The 13,251-nt window shown below is 44.4% G+C and overlaps 1 protein-coding gene across 1 annotated transcript in view; it reads left to right on the top strand.

The window, feature by feature from the left end:
* The window catches only part of gse1b (Gse1 coiled-coil protein b), a 171,671-nt gene that overhangs the window by 44,187 nt on the left and 114,233 nt on the right, over window positions 1–13,251 (top strand). Inside the window, exon 2 of the mRNA XM_067590956.1 lies at window positions 9,289–9,436. Within this exon, the coding sequence (XP_067447057.1) occupies window positions 9,289–9,436 (148 nt within the window). The remainder of the gene's footprint in view (window positions 1–9,288; window positions 9,437–13,251) is intronic.

Here is a 13,251-nt window from a genome sequence, read left to right as displayed (position 1 = left end):
ATTTCAACTTCCAACTCACAAAACGAAAGAGAGCCTTGAGGGAGAGAGAAGATAAAAGAGGGAAGGTGTGGACAGACACACAAATGTACAGTAGGCAGACAGCAAGTGACACAGAGAGGGGAAAAAAAAAAGAGCCGACACTCGCCCATGCTATCTATCCTCCTCAGATGGCCATTTGGGCTTGTCTATCGCCTGGTAACAGAGACAGCCTATCAACAACAGCCACGCCCCTCTGCACATGCTCATAGAGAGGGGCTGATTTGGATCTTTGAAGGGAAAACGCGCACACCACACCAAAATACATGCACACACACGCACACGCATATAAAACTCCCCACAAATCCTGGCCTGTCATTGCTCTCCATTGTTTGGCTGCGGTTGCTTTCTCCTGGTGTGACTGCCAGCAGATGGCTAGCACTGAGCTGTCAGAGTCAGCCTGGGGCCCACACACAGGCACACATGCACACACACACAAACACAGAGAAAGAGAGAGGAACACTCACTCATACAAAGAGTGTCTTATTGCACACAGAACATATGTGCAGTGTCCACTGAATGGTGCTAGTATTGGCTCTTTACCAGTAAAGTAAGTATAGGTCTGTTTAAACTTTGATTTATAAAGTACGTTTACACTGTATCACACTCTTTTATTCTCTCTCTATTTTTCACACACACACACACACACACACACACACACACACACACACACTTACACACACAGGCTCCTGATAGACTGTGGAGCCGCTCAGCTACAGGTGCCCCTCATGACCCCTCTCCCTGTAATGACTGTGTAATCTCATAAAAGGGCCGCCTTACTACATTAGCATGTGTAAAGGCCATTGTGTTTGTGCCTGCGTGTGTGTGCATGTGCATAAGTAACTGTTTTGAATCTTGCTTCTGCCGCCATCTTTTGCATCTTTGTGTGTATGTGTGTATTTCCGTGTGTACGTACGTGTGTGCGTGTATTTCTCAGTGACTCGATGTGTGTAGAAGCAGGTGTCAGGCCTAATGGAGTGTGTCGGTTCAGTGTAAAAACAGCTGCTGCGGCCCGGGGTCGCCCGGGGTCATCCAGAGGGAAGAGGTCAGGGTTGGGGTGAGGAGTCGGCTGTAGCTACATGACATTCCTCTACTCACTAATCATAGCACTGATGAATGGCTTGCAAAGTGGCAGCTGGTAGTCAGGAGGGTCCAAGCTGAATGTGTGTGGCGGTGTCAGAGGAAGATACAAGGAGGAGGATAGAGAGAAGAGAAGAGAGGGGAGGGGAGGGGAGGAAAAAGGGGAGGGGAAGATGGAAAGAGGAGGAAAGGGGGGGATCTATAGATTGCAACTAATCTCACACACACATTCACACAAGCAGGCAGAGCGAGTATTGACTTCACAAGGCTCTGATCCTGAAGGAGCTGTACATCAGAGAAGACAAGCACAACAACACTGGCTTTTGTCAATGTCTGAAACTCGACACATTTGCACAAAACCTCTACGCACACCCAAAGGCGCACATGCACGCATCGTCATCCTCTCTCTCTCTCTCTATCACTCACACACACACACACAGTTTGTTGTGTCTGCAGAAAGCTGGGACTAATGACAGGCTTTGTGTTGTGTGTGCTCACTCAGCTGCCCCCTGGACACACTTTACCCACCCAGCAGAAAACAGCCCTTTGTGTTTCTCTCTCTCTCTCTCCCTCCATCTATGTATCTCTCTCTATCTTGTTCTCGCTTTCTCCCCACTTTCTTCTCCCTCTGGAGAATAGAGTTGTTTTGCTGTGCTCTGCTGTATATATTACCTACTGTATATATTTTCCTGGGGCCTGACAACAGATATATGAGTGCAGCAGTGTTTTTGGCTGACACCAGCCTTTCAGATTTCCCAGTAAATGGGGCAATAAAAGCTGTACATAAAAAATGACATTTTGATACAAACATGGTTAATATTGAAGATGTTCGTATTTACACTGCCCCTTTGATATGATGTGTTAAATCACGGTAAATAAAACTGAATCATGGTGAGTTTTACAACTACAATGGGCAGAAATATATGACAGTAAAGAATATTAGATAACAGGACTAAGAATGCAATGATCTCTGTCACAATTAAACATTGAAAGTAATTTGATATGATTTATTATTCCTCTTAAATTATAAACATTAATTGAAACTATATTGCAGTGGATTTTACAATAATATTGGCTGACCAGACAGTCTGTTGACAAAAAATGAGTATTAGTATGTACTTTATATAAGTGTGTATACTTGCTCCTAGTTCCCTAGTTCTTCTCTCATCTTCACAAAAATATTTCTGCCATAGTCATGAAAGAATTGGTGATTTACAACAGTTCTTGTTGAGTGATGTCACCATTCAGGTCAAAGTACTTGGTGAAATATTTTCCAGTTTTCTGCTTCCCCCATCAGCGTTATAGACCAATAAATCCATTTGCCGCTGTCACATTGAGGTGTGTGTTCATAGCTGTTAAATAAGCCTTTTATGTATGGCTGGAAACAAAGAGGTAGTGCAAGTCCACCCACATACACACCCCTGTGCCACTGTTTTCATCTGCCATCCCTCCCTTTGATTTGTTAAACCACAATGAGCAGCCTCTATGTCTCCTTCAGTCTGTTTATCTGCCCACCCACTTATCCCTCCTCCTGGTTCGTATCCCTCCATCTTCCCTCTGCCTGGTATCTAAATGCCATCGAAGAGAGCTGGGCGCAGCAGAGATAGCAGAGATCTGTTCATAATGTCACGGTGCTGCCCAGAAGAGTGGCTTATATTGACCCAAGTGTCTATCATTTGAAAGTACTAGCTTTTTTTTTTGCTACATGTACAGCACACATGCTGTACAGTGGCCACGTACTGTACACACACACACAATACTGTACACATACACACATGTCTGTTCTCTTCCGTTACTCAGTAAATAAAAGGCCGAAGTAAAATACGTTATTCATTCATTCATTTTCTCTATCTGCTTAATCCTCTTTACCGTCATGGACAGCAGGCATTTACACATCATTACCAGGTTGACCAACAAGGCAACTACCTTTACCACTACCACTACACCACTACTACTAAAAATATTAATAGTATTAAATTATAATTGGCAGTCTTACTCTTTATATCTCCTTCACTCACACACAAACATGAAAGGGCTTGATTGTGGAGTGCTTCAGGTGTATCCTCAAATCCTACAGGAACTGGAAGGAGAGCACTGTGTGTGTATGTGTGTGTGTACATGTCGTTAGTGCTGCACTGAAAAGCAGACGGTCAAACGGTCAGCTTGTTTTTGCTCTGACAGCCGGGCCAAGCAGGAAGAAGCCAATCGATAGCACTTACCCTCTTCCTGTTAGAGATCCCAATAGACCTGGGAGAAAGACGCAGCCCTGCAGTCATAGTCACCAGCTGTGTGTGTGTGCGTGTGTGTCTGTGCGTATGTGTGGGGACGTCTTCACGTGTACATGTGGCTACCTGTCTGCACATATACTTTTTGTGTACAAAGCATGTCTGAGACTGAGTTGGATTGAATGCATCTACATATTTGGATTGTCAGCCCAAGGATATGCTATAGTGCAATGAAAGCACATTTCTCCTGATTTATTGACATCCATCTAGCTTTCATCTCACCCTGCAGTTTGAGACCTAAGTGCAGGTTTATACTACCTAAGTCTAATTAACTCTGGTACTCTGATAACCTTGAATGTGAATTTTTAAGATAAAAAAAGGAATGGGAGTAAAAGACACTTCACATGCAGATATATGCAGTGTTACTGTGGATGTCCTAAATCTGAATCACTACTCACTCCTGCTCTGTGTGCTCTGACCTGCCTAGAAGGGGGACAGAAAAAGTGTCCTGTAGGGATCAATAAAGTTTCACATGATTTTTGAGGCACTGGTACCCATGTATCCTGTTCCTGGGGACAAACAGAAAATGTTTACTGCGCTACATCAAATGCTGTACTTCCCTTCCTTTGAGCTCTGCTCTCTGTCAGGATGCACATGTTTTACAATCATGACATCGCTGACATTTGGAGGATAGGCTGATAGTGAGACCATCACCCACTTTAACTGATCCACTGACCTCCAGTATCCTCTACTGCTGGAGCGTTTTGCCTTAGCTTGAATGCGCACTATGCAGGTCTGGTTAGACTGTAAACGTACTGCTTGATTCAGTCTGAATCTCATTAGCAAGTATAATGTTTACTGAGGTATTTCTTTGGACAAGAGACTGATGCTAATTCTGGCTCGCTCCAAGGTCGTGACCAGCATCAGTTCCGGTGTTGCAGTTAAAGGCTGTCTTTTATTTGGACAAGCATGACATATGGTCAACTGTCTTGTAATTGCAAGTGTTTAATTCCGAGGAAGGCCAGTTGAGCAATTTGCCACATGATGAATTTTGATTATATTCAACATTTTTGTAGCTGCGGGGTCAGTATCCATCTGTGTGTGTGTGCGTGAAAGTTTTACCCATTCAGTCATGCAGACGATCAAACAAACAAGAAATTCTTTTCATAAATATTTACAAGTCAGTCTCAGCTTATACTGAAAAGGACTTAAGATAGGATAGCTGGTGCGTGCATATGTGCCTCTGAAAAAATATATCTATTCCTGTCTATTGTCTCATTATATCTATTCAGCGGCTTTCAGATCAGCCTCAGCGAGAGGCTTGTTTCTGTCGGGCTTCCTGTCCCTTTGCCCTTGACTGACCCAGGCCTGACCTGTGTTTGGGCCCCGGGCCTCCTCATGGCTACTGTACAGGCTTGAGTGTGTGTGTGTGCATTTACTGTACGTGTGTTTGTATGCGCATGTGCGTCTAGCACAGGGTGGTGGGGTGTAATTTGAGCCCAAGGCGAGGACAGGACTGCTGCAGAGTCCATCCAGGCAGAAAAAGCAAGACATGGGAGCCGCAGGGTGGGCAGAGAGAGAAGGAGAGAGAGATAGAGAAGGAGGGCAGGATAGCTGAAAGAGCAAGAAGAGGGAAGGTTGGAGAGAGAGAGAGAGAGAGAGAGAGAGAGAGAGAGAGAGAGAGTAATGGACAAAGAGTTGCAAGGCTCTTTTTAACTCTGTCTCCGTGGAAGAGAGATGTCAGTCTGTGTCAGTTCGCCCCACTAACCAGCCTGTAGCAGGAGAAACAGATCTCTCCCTCCCTCTCTCTTGCTCTCTCACACTTTCTTGCTTTCTCTCCCTCTCACTCCCTCCCTCCTACACCATTTCTATCTACTTTCTTCTCTCATATCTTTTGGTGATAGCTTTTCTGCCTCAGTTGAGAGAAGCAGAAACACTCCACAGCTCAGGGGAAAACAGCAAGACTTAGTAAAAGACCAAGCAGTGAACCAGCCATCTCTAAAAGGCAGGCAATGTATAGTGCAGGTCTTCTCCTGATCACACTACGGGTGAGTGAGAACGAGCTGCTCCAAATGTTGTAGAGGCAGGCCCCGAAGGCAGGGCACGCTGCTGGCTCTTCTGCAGCGTTTCCCTCAGTGTTGTGAGGAGGGCAGCACACAACTCTTCAAACACAGAAGGGATCAAATCTTCAAATCCCCTGGAAATGTCAACCACGTTTGAGGAAATGTCAGTAGAGCTGAGAACACACGCAAACACACATCAGCCAGTGTGCACACACACACACACACACACACAGGCGCTTGCACACAACGCTGTGACAAGAAAGGCAACGTGATATAGGGCAGTCACGTCCTGTGGGTGAAGTCAGCTTCATCTCCTTCATTTTCCCAAATCTAAAGGGAGAATCACTGTATGCTTCTGGAGGTATTTACTCCCAATAATGTTGAAGTTATAATCCATGGCATTTTCACATGAATAAACATCTGCTTTGCTACTGTCTAATGTCAAATGATGAAACACAAAAATGATTCATCCAGTAATGCCAGTGAAGTGTAGTGAAAGTCTTAGACTTTTTGGGCTTATTGTGGATGAATATTTCTTTTACTAATCCATGAAAATATCATACCCTAAAATAATTCAGTTTCTGTACTTGTTCCCATAAACTAAATATTATGAAACAATTTGATTTATACAGTTAGTTTAATATTTAAACGTCTCATAAGTAGATCCTCAGTCGCTTCAGGTGATCTCATATGCAGCAACTGACATCATCCTGTGTTCCTATTGATCTATTCTCACCCCCGTTGACTAACTTATCGACATCCTCAAGTGTATTTCCTGTCTAGACTGTCAGCAGTGTTTATGGATGGCCCTGCCCCCTGGTGACACACACACACACACACACACACACACACACACACACACACGTGTGTCAACCTCCTCTTCTTATTGATGTATCCTTTTGCTTTTTACTCCGTCCTCCTCCTCCTTAATGAATCTGATAGGTGTTGAACTGCAGATGTTGTGCAGGGCTCAACTATCGACCGGCACTGCCGTGATGAAAGAGCTTATCCCTGGAGAGGCCAGGGTTAGGTCACACTGAATGTGTCTGTGTGTGTGTGTGAGTGTGTGTGTGTGTGTTTGTGTGTGTGAGAGAGAGAGAGAGAGAGAGAGAGAGAGAGAGAGTTATTGTTAAAGAGTGCATGTGTTTCTGACTGATGTGCGTGTATATCACCCCATCACTCCCTGTGTGCCACTACTAGGGAGTGATATTGAGTCCAGAGTACCAGTGTTTTTGTTTTGTGTGTGTGTGTGTGTGTGTGTGTGTGTGTGTGTGTGTGTGTGTGTGTGTAAGACGGTGTCACCAATGCTTTAAGAGGCTGACAGGTGAGATGTAGGTTGAGACAGGCAAATCACTGGAGATGTTTGATCTGTCTTGATTCTTGATTGACAGCCCTTTCTCTCTAACACACATACACATGCGCACACAAGCGCTCACACTTTTCTCTGTGCGAGCCTGCAGGCCCTCTGGACTCTTGTTTTTCTGCAGCTTCCTATCAAGATCTGCACTCAACTGCTAATGTCTTGTGATCCTTTGAGGGCATACAGTACTCAACACTGCTGTGTGATTTTCGCTGGCAGGCTCTCTCCGTGTCCTACGACATCATCCATTACAAACTTCCTCCTTCATTCCTCTTTACTAATTAGAGGAGATAATGCTGAACTGCGGAATTAACCTCAATTAGTATTACCTCTGTAGATCTTTCTCATTTCACCTCCCGACTCCTGCGCTGCGTTGTACATGTCCCTGGTCTATTCAGAGGGTATTTATCAACATGAGTGTGCATAAAGACTCACACACTTAATTCTTAATTTAAAGTGAGAATTAAGCCTGAAGTGGCACCAAAGAACCAACTAGAACTATTTAATGGTTGTGCTCACAGTAACACTCATGTTGTGCCACATGACTACTGTAACTAATCATGAGACATTTGAGAGCAATGATGGCAGCAGCATAATGTGTACCATCAAATCTTGGCATCCCAGCTTGTTCTTTAAGGCCAGTATGTTGAGTGTTATTCTCCACCATCTGTTTTGGTGGACGAGAGAAGCAAAGATATCTCAATAATTAAATTATCAAGGCTCGTGGTCACACTATTAGTTTATTCTCCATTGCCTTTTCCTTTTTTCTCTCACAGTTTAATATACATATTTAATACACAGTACATGGTTTGTACTTTTACTCAGAAATGTCAGAAAAAGAAAGAAGAAAATGGAAAAACAGCAAAGTGCTCAGAAGAAAGAGCAAGAGACAGAAAAGGTTAGGAAACCTGTTGGCCTGATTATTGTGTCTTTTTTCTGCAGTAGAGATAATCCCCAGGCTCAGACATGACTATTTACCTACAAGTTGTTGTTTTTTTTCTTTAAATTTGTACTTAAACCTGTCGTGTTAGGGATACAGACTATAGGCAGGCACACCCAGCATGTCTGATGAGGAAGATAAGATAAGTAGGGAAACTCAATGGAGTGAAGAAGAGAGTGTACCAAATCTTCCTGGTAACACACTCACATACACATATACTCGCATGACAATCCATATACCTCAGTGATATAGCCATTACTGAGAATGCGTGGGAGAGGTGGATCGTTAGCTTGAACAAAGGATGAGTTTATTGTTAAGTGAGGTCTGTTTAAATGGGTTCTAACTGCTGGTGTGGCTGAGGCAGCTGTCTGGGCTTGAAATAAAGGGCAGGTTGGCAGATCCGACTGAGGCAGTTAAAGCAAAAAAACAACAAAAAAAAATCCCCCTGACCAGCAACTGGATTTACATATGGGTCAACACCCAAAAACAGTTGTCAGTTTTTGTGTCATTGCTATTGTTGTGGTTTAACCCACTCAGTCTGTAACTGTAGGAGGAAGCATTGATGCACCTTGATGCACAGAAACACCTGTGCGTGTGATTGTAAGCACACAGACACACTCAAATAGAAAAACAAAAAACACTAACTACTTCTCCCCCCCTCAGGCTCTTCATGAGAAGTCATTAGAAATGTGTCTGTGTGTTTTATTTTTAGCTGTGTGTGTGTTTAGGAGGGGTAGTGGAGTCTCGTCAGTCTTCAGGGTCCTCCTCTGCTCTGTCGCTCTGTGTCTCTGTCTCCAGCTGAGAGCTATGTATATTTCATAAGCCCAGGGTGCCTTTTTGTCTTAAGATGCGCTGTACCTCCCCTGCCTGTCTCTCTGCTACTCGTCAATGGAGGGAGCCATCACAGCCTCTTTTCAACTCTCCTCCACTCCTCTATCTCCCCTCACTGACAGCCACCCTCTGCTTCTCCCTCTGCTTTTCATGGTCAGATTGTCTCCCTCCTGAAGGCTCATCCCTCTTTCCTCTCTCAGCTGTGGAGGGGAGCAGAGTATAGCACATCCACCAAAGACTTGGGCTGTCAGGAAAACTCTTTCTCTCTATGTCTCTCTCCATCTTTGATTCAGTCTGTCTGTCTGTATTGTGACTCTGTAATTTCAGGGAAGGGACACTTCTTCACCTAGCGCTGCATCTCCTTTAGTTGTTGTCTTTTTATAACTGAAATGTGAGTGTTGTGACAGCAGCTAAAAAAGGTTGCACCAATGACGGGCTAGATCAGCGGTTATTTGCTATATTCGCACAATAAGTCCCCTTTTATTGTTTAGCATAGAATATTATGTCAGTATTACTGTTGTAGTCCCAATAATGGTGGGCCATTTTGTTTTGTAACATTTTCTGGGTACCTCATTGTATGTGTTTTGCAAAATCAGCATCTGTATCTCGTTTTTTTGTGATTAGTCTAGGGGATTAATATTGAAGCAACTCAACTTCTATCTCTCAACGGACACCTTCATAGTAAAAAAACTCTTCCTTTGTTTCCTGTGTACTAGCCATTTAGGATGTTAATTGTGTCTTCATATCTTTCAGGCTTGTACTGCAATCGAGGGTGCATCTGGAGCCAGTAAGGAGGTGGACTTGGGTTCAGGGGCGTCCCAAGCGGCAGGTGACCGCACTCCTTCTCGCCTAGCTACCTTGGAGCCAGAGAAAGCTGACCGAGCTGACCGCCCGTGTTCCAGTGAGTAACGCTCTCCCAGATGTTATTTAGTGCTTGTTTGTCTGTTTGAAGCAGTTAGTGTGGCTTGAAATAACACTGTCTGGTTACTTTTTATGGGATGTGACTGTTGGATCCATAGCAGCACATTTGTCATGTTTAATATTGCATTTCTTTATCTCATCACTCTGTGTGGCCACAAGTTGAGAGAGTTTCTCTCAGAACATACAGTAAACATACAGTAGTAATTGCTTTGGTTTAGGTATCATCATTGAAACCAACTACTAAGAGTTAGGAGGCGTCTTATCTCTGCTTCCTTTTTCCTGTGCGAGGTGTCCTCCTGACCCTGCTATGTGGTAACACAGGAAGTAGTGAGACCTCAGGGGTGAATGAGATGAGGTAACAGGCAGTGCTGACACTCAGAAGAGTGACAAGAAATGTCTTATGAGTTCTTTTTTTCATGCTTGTGCTGTCATGTTTTCTAACATCTCATCCTCTTGTAACTCCGCCACCACCTTTTCCATTTTATTTTATCTCTATATACCCATAATACCTATCATCCTCTTAACCAAACTAAATTAACTCTCTGTTTTCCGTCAGTTCAGCCTACATGCTGCTGTGTAAGACTAGGACAGACAGTAATGATTCAACAGTAATGATCTGATCTCATCGGCACCATTGACTGCATTATTTAATATCAACTGTACTTAATGATAAAGCAAACCAGCCAACCCAACCTGCCCACAAGACTTTCAAACACCTGTGCACTGACATTCATCTATGTTCACAAACAGTCATATCTTCTTCATCTACACAGTATAGTCTTCAGTCAGATAGATGAATAAGTGGGCTGTTGGAATGCTGGTGAAGGACAGGATGGTAGGGATGAGGCTGAGAAATGAGGTGGAAGATGTCATGATGAAGCAGGAATGGACTCAAAAAAATCTGACGTGTGTGTGTGTGTGTGTGTGTGAGTATGCCCCGAGGGAGGCCATCACTACATTGGGTTTTGGAGCTCAGTGCGTTTATGTGGAAAGTGCTGCTGTCTCCTCTTATCAGTGCACATAGACTGCCTTTTCACTCGGTATCTATTCCCTCTCTCTCTGTCTTTCTTTTTCTCTTTTACACGCAAACATTTTACGCGTATGAATTGTATAACTGTATATTGTAAATCTAATTTTTTAACTCTCTACCCTTCTGTTGCTCCTTCTCTTTATATCTCTATTCCACTGCTCTATCTTTCTCTCCCCTATCTGTCTCTCTTGCTCACCGCTCCCTTTAGCTCAGGCCACTTTCTCTCTCTTCTCTAAGGCTATTTCTGTTTAGCCGTGAGGGCCCCCCTTACGTTTGCAGAAACTCATCTCAAGCTCTCTTTCCAACTGAACCCACACACACACACACGCACACACACACACACACACACACAAACACACACAAGCTCAACCACAACTCACTCACTAGCACTTGGTTAAACAGTCATGACAAAGAGGGCCACCGCACATCCACAGACACACGCACGTACAAGCGAAAGACTGAATGTTCCTCCCAGTGGTCTAGTGTGGGTTGAGAGCAGGGGTTTCATGAGTTATTTAAGCACTCTCCATCATACGTGTTGCTCTGCGGCTCTCACTGCCATGACACGGCCCATTTCCTCCGCTCAGGCTGGAAACGTGACACAATACACGCTTGCGGTCTTCTCACAGAAAAGAGTAAAGAGGCACACAATCAGTCATGATCTTAGGACTGTTGGGTTTAAATCATTAATTGGGTCCCTACAGTATGCAACAGCTAGATTGAAGCTATAGGTAGAGGCTGATGATTTGAGACAGTTGTTGTCAAATGCATGCTGCTGGATTTTAATCATGCATGTGTGTATGTTTAATGGATTAATGGTCACAGCTCAGATTTAAATTTTTGCTTTGACCATAGGTATACAGGGAGAGGGAGGGGGTGCACTTTCACACTGCATGCGGTATAGGTGATTAAGTGGTATGTTAGTATGTCACAGAAAGTGAAGGAGATTTATAACAAATCTTTAGAATACATTCAGAAACAATGTCCAAAATATAGAAAAGAGATCCCCATATCTCATTCAAAACATCCAAACATATTGCGGCCTATCATGAGCCCCTATCTGACAGGAAACAAGCTAGAGTGGGGAGGATGTGACATCTGGGCTTACCACGATGTGTTTCAGGCCTGTGGACCTGTGAGTACATTTGCTGAACACTTCACACACGAGCAGTCGCTCAGGCTCAAAACAACCACACAGACAGTACATCATTATCAAGGACCAAGGTAAACCTCCCACCTAACCAATCTGCTCAGACATCTAATGAAGGGAGGGACACACAGGACTAATATAAAGGTGAGGACATTTGTACTATTTGTGCCATTATCCCTCTCTTTGTGTGCACTATCGCGACGTCTATCAACTCTCACCTCTCGTTTGAATTTAGCTTTTCTTAATCTTTATTCTGTCCCATGTTCCACTGTTTCATCACTTCTCAATCTCAGTCTTGTCATATGGAGCAAATGTGTTTAGAGATATGCATGTTTATGTTTGTGTCTACATATGTGTGTGTGCCTGGGCATGTATTTGTCTCAGAATTACACATGCTGACAATGTGATTATCACAAGATAAGCTGTGAGTGTGTTTTGATTGCAACGGCACAGCTGGACTTGGCAGACTTGGCAGTCTTGTGTGCCTGGCTGCTGGCCAGTTCAATACAATTACAATTACCCACCGAGGGAGCATGGAGCACCACTGCACCACCACTGAAGATGGGCTGTGGGTGCTGGCTGGGGCACGGTGGGGGAGGGGGTTGGTTGGGTATTAACACTGTCTGGCAACCACATTTGCTTAGGAAGAGGATCGATGTCTTAGCTGTTGCTTTAGCCGCTGTGGTTAACATTTCACATTAAGAGTCTTGCATGGAGAACACAGCAGTCAGGCTCAATCCGCAAACCATGCTACATGAGCACATACACGCATGCAGTCTGTCCGTGTGAGAGGGTGATTACAGCTGCCCTTCCTACCACCTTTTGTCCAGAGAACAGCAGGTGGAGGGATGAGGAGGAGGAGCAGTGCACAGGTGGAATAGAGCTGAGAGATGACAGGAGCAGTGTGCAGTGAGGTGGTGAAGGAAGGCATGGTGGTTGATACAAGGACTCTGAATAGAGAGACAACAGGGGATGTGTTTGAAGAGAGAGATCGGAGGAGGTGACAGAAGAGGCATGGAGAAGAATGCCACTGCTTGCTTCCCTCCTCCGCTCTCTTCTTTTCCTCTTGTCTTTTGTCCCCCTCAGTAGGGATGGCGGGAGGGTGGGCTAACTTCGAATGACAGTGACAAGCTTGCCACCGCTCCCATGAAGCACAGCAGATGGAAGTGTGTGTGTCTGTGTTTGTGTGTGTGTGTGTGTGTGTGTGTATGTGTGATTAAAATGCCACTAGAGACCAGGGTATACCGAGTCTCTTGGCAGCGCCACATTTGGCAGAGCGCCACCTTGCTGCCCTCTTTTTCCAGCCCAGCAGAGTGGGCGTTGAGGTGTGTGTGTGTGTGTGTGTGTTAAGTGAGGGGAGACAGTTTCAACAAACAAATATTAATTCACAGTGTTCCCATTGTCTGCTCCATTATATCTTTTCTTCAGGGGGCAAACGCTCTGGATGGCCTGCTCGGCTGTTTTTTCACCCATCTATTTGAGTAATTCAGTAATGTAATGATCACAGGATTTTTTGAGAAACAGAGCTCTGTTCTGCAGTGTGGCGCCAGTCCTGGCGGGCATGGGGGAATTAGTCAGGAGACAGTGGGTTTGGCACTATGCCACAGTTATTAGC

This window comes from Thunnus thynnus, chromosome 1, assembly GCF_963924715.1.
Source record: "Thunnus thynnus chromosome 1, fThuThy2.1, whole genome shotgun sequence".
Lineage (NCBI taxonomy): Eukaryota > Metazoa > Chordata > Actinopteri > Scombriformes > Scombridae > Thunnus > Thunnus thynnus.
Note: the sequence above shows the minus strand (reverse complement) of the source record. Positions and strands in the feature narration are given on the sequence as shown.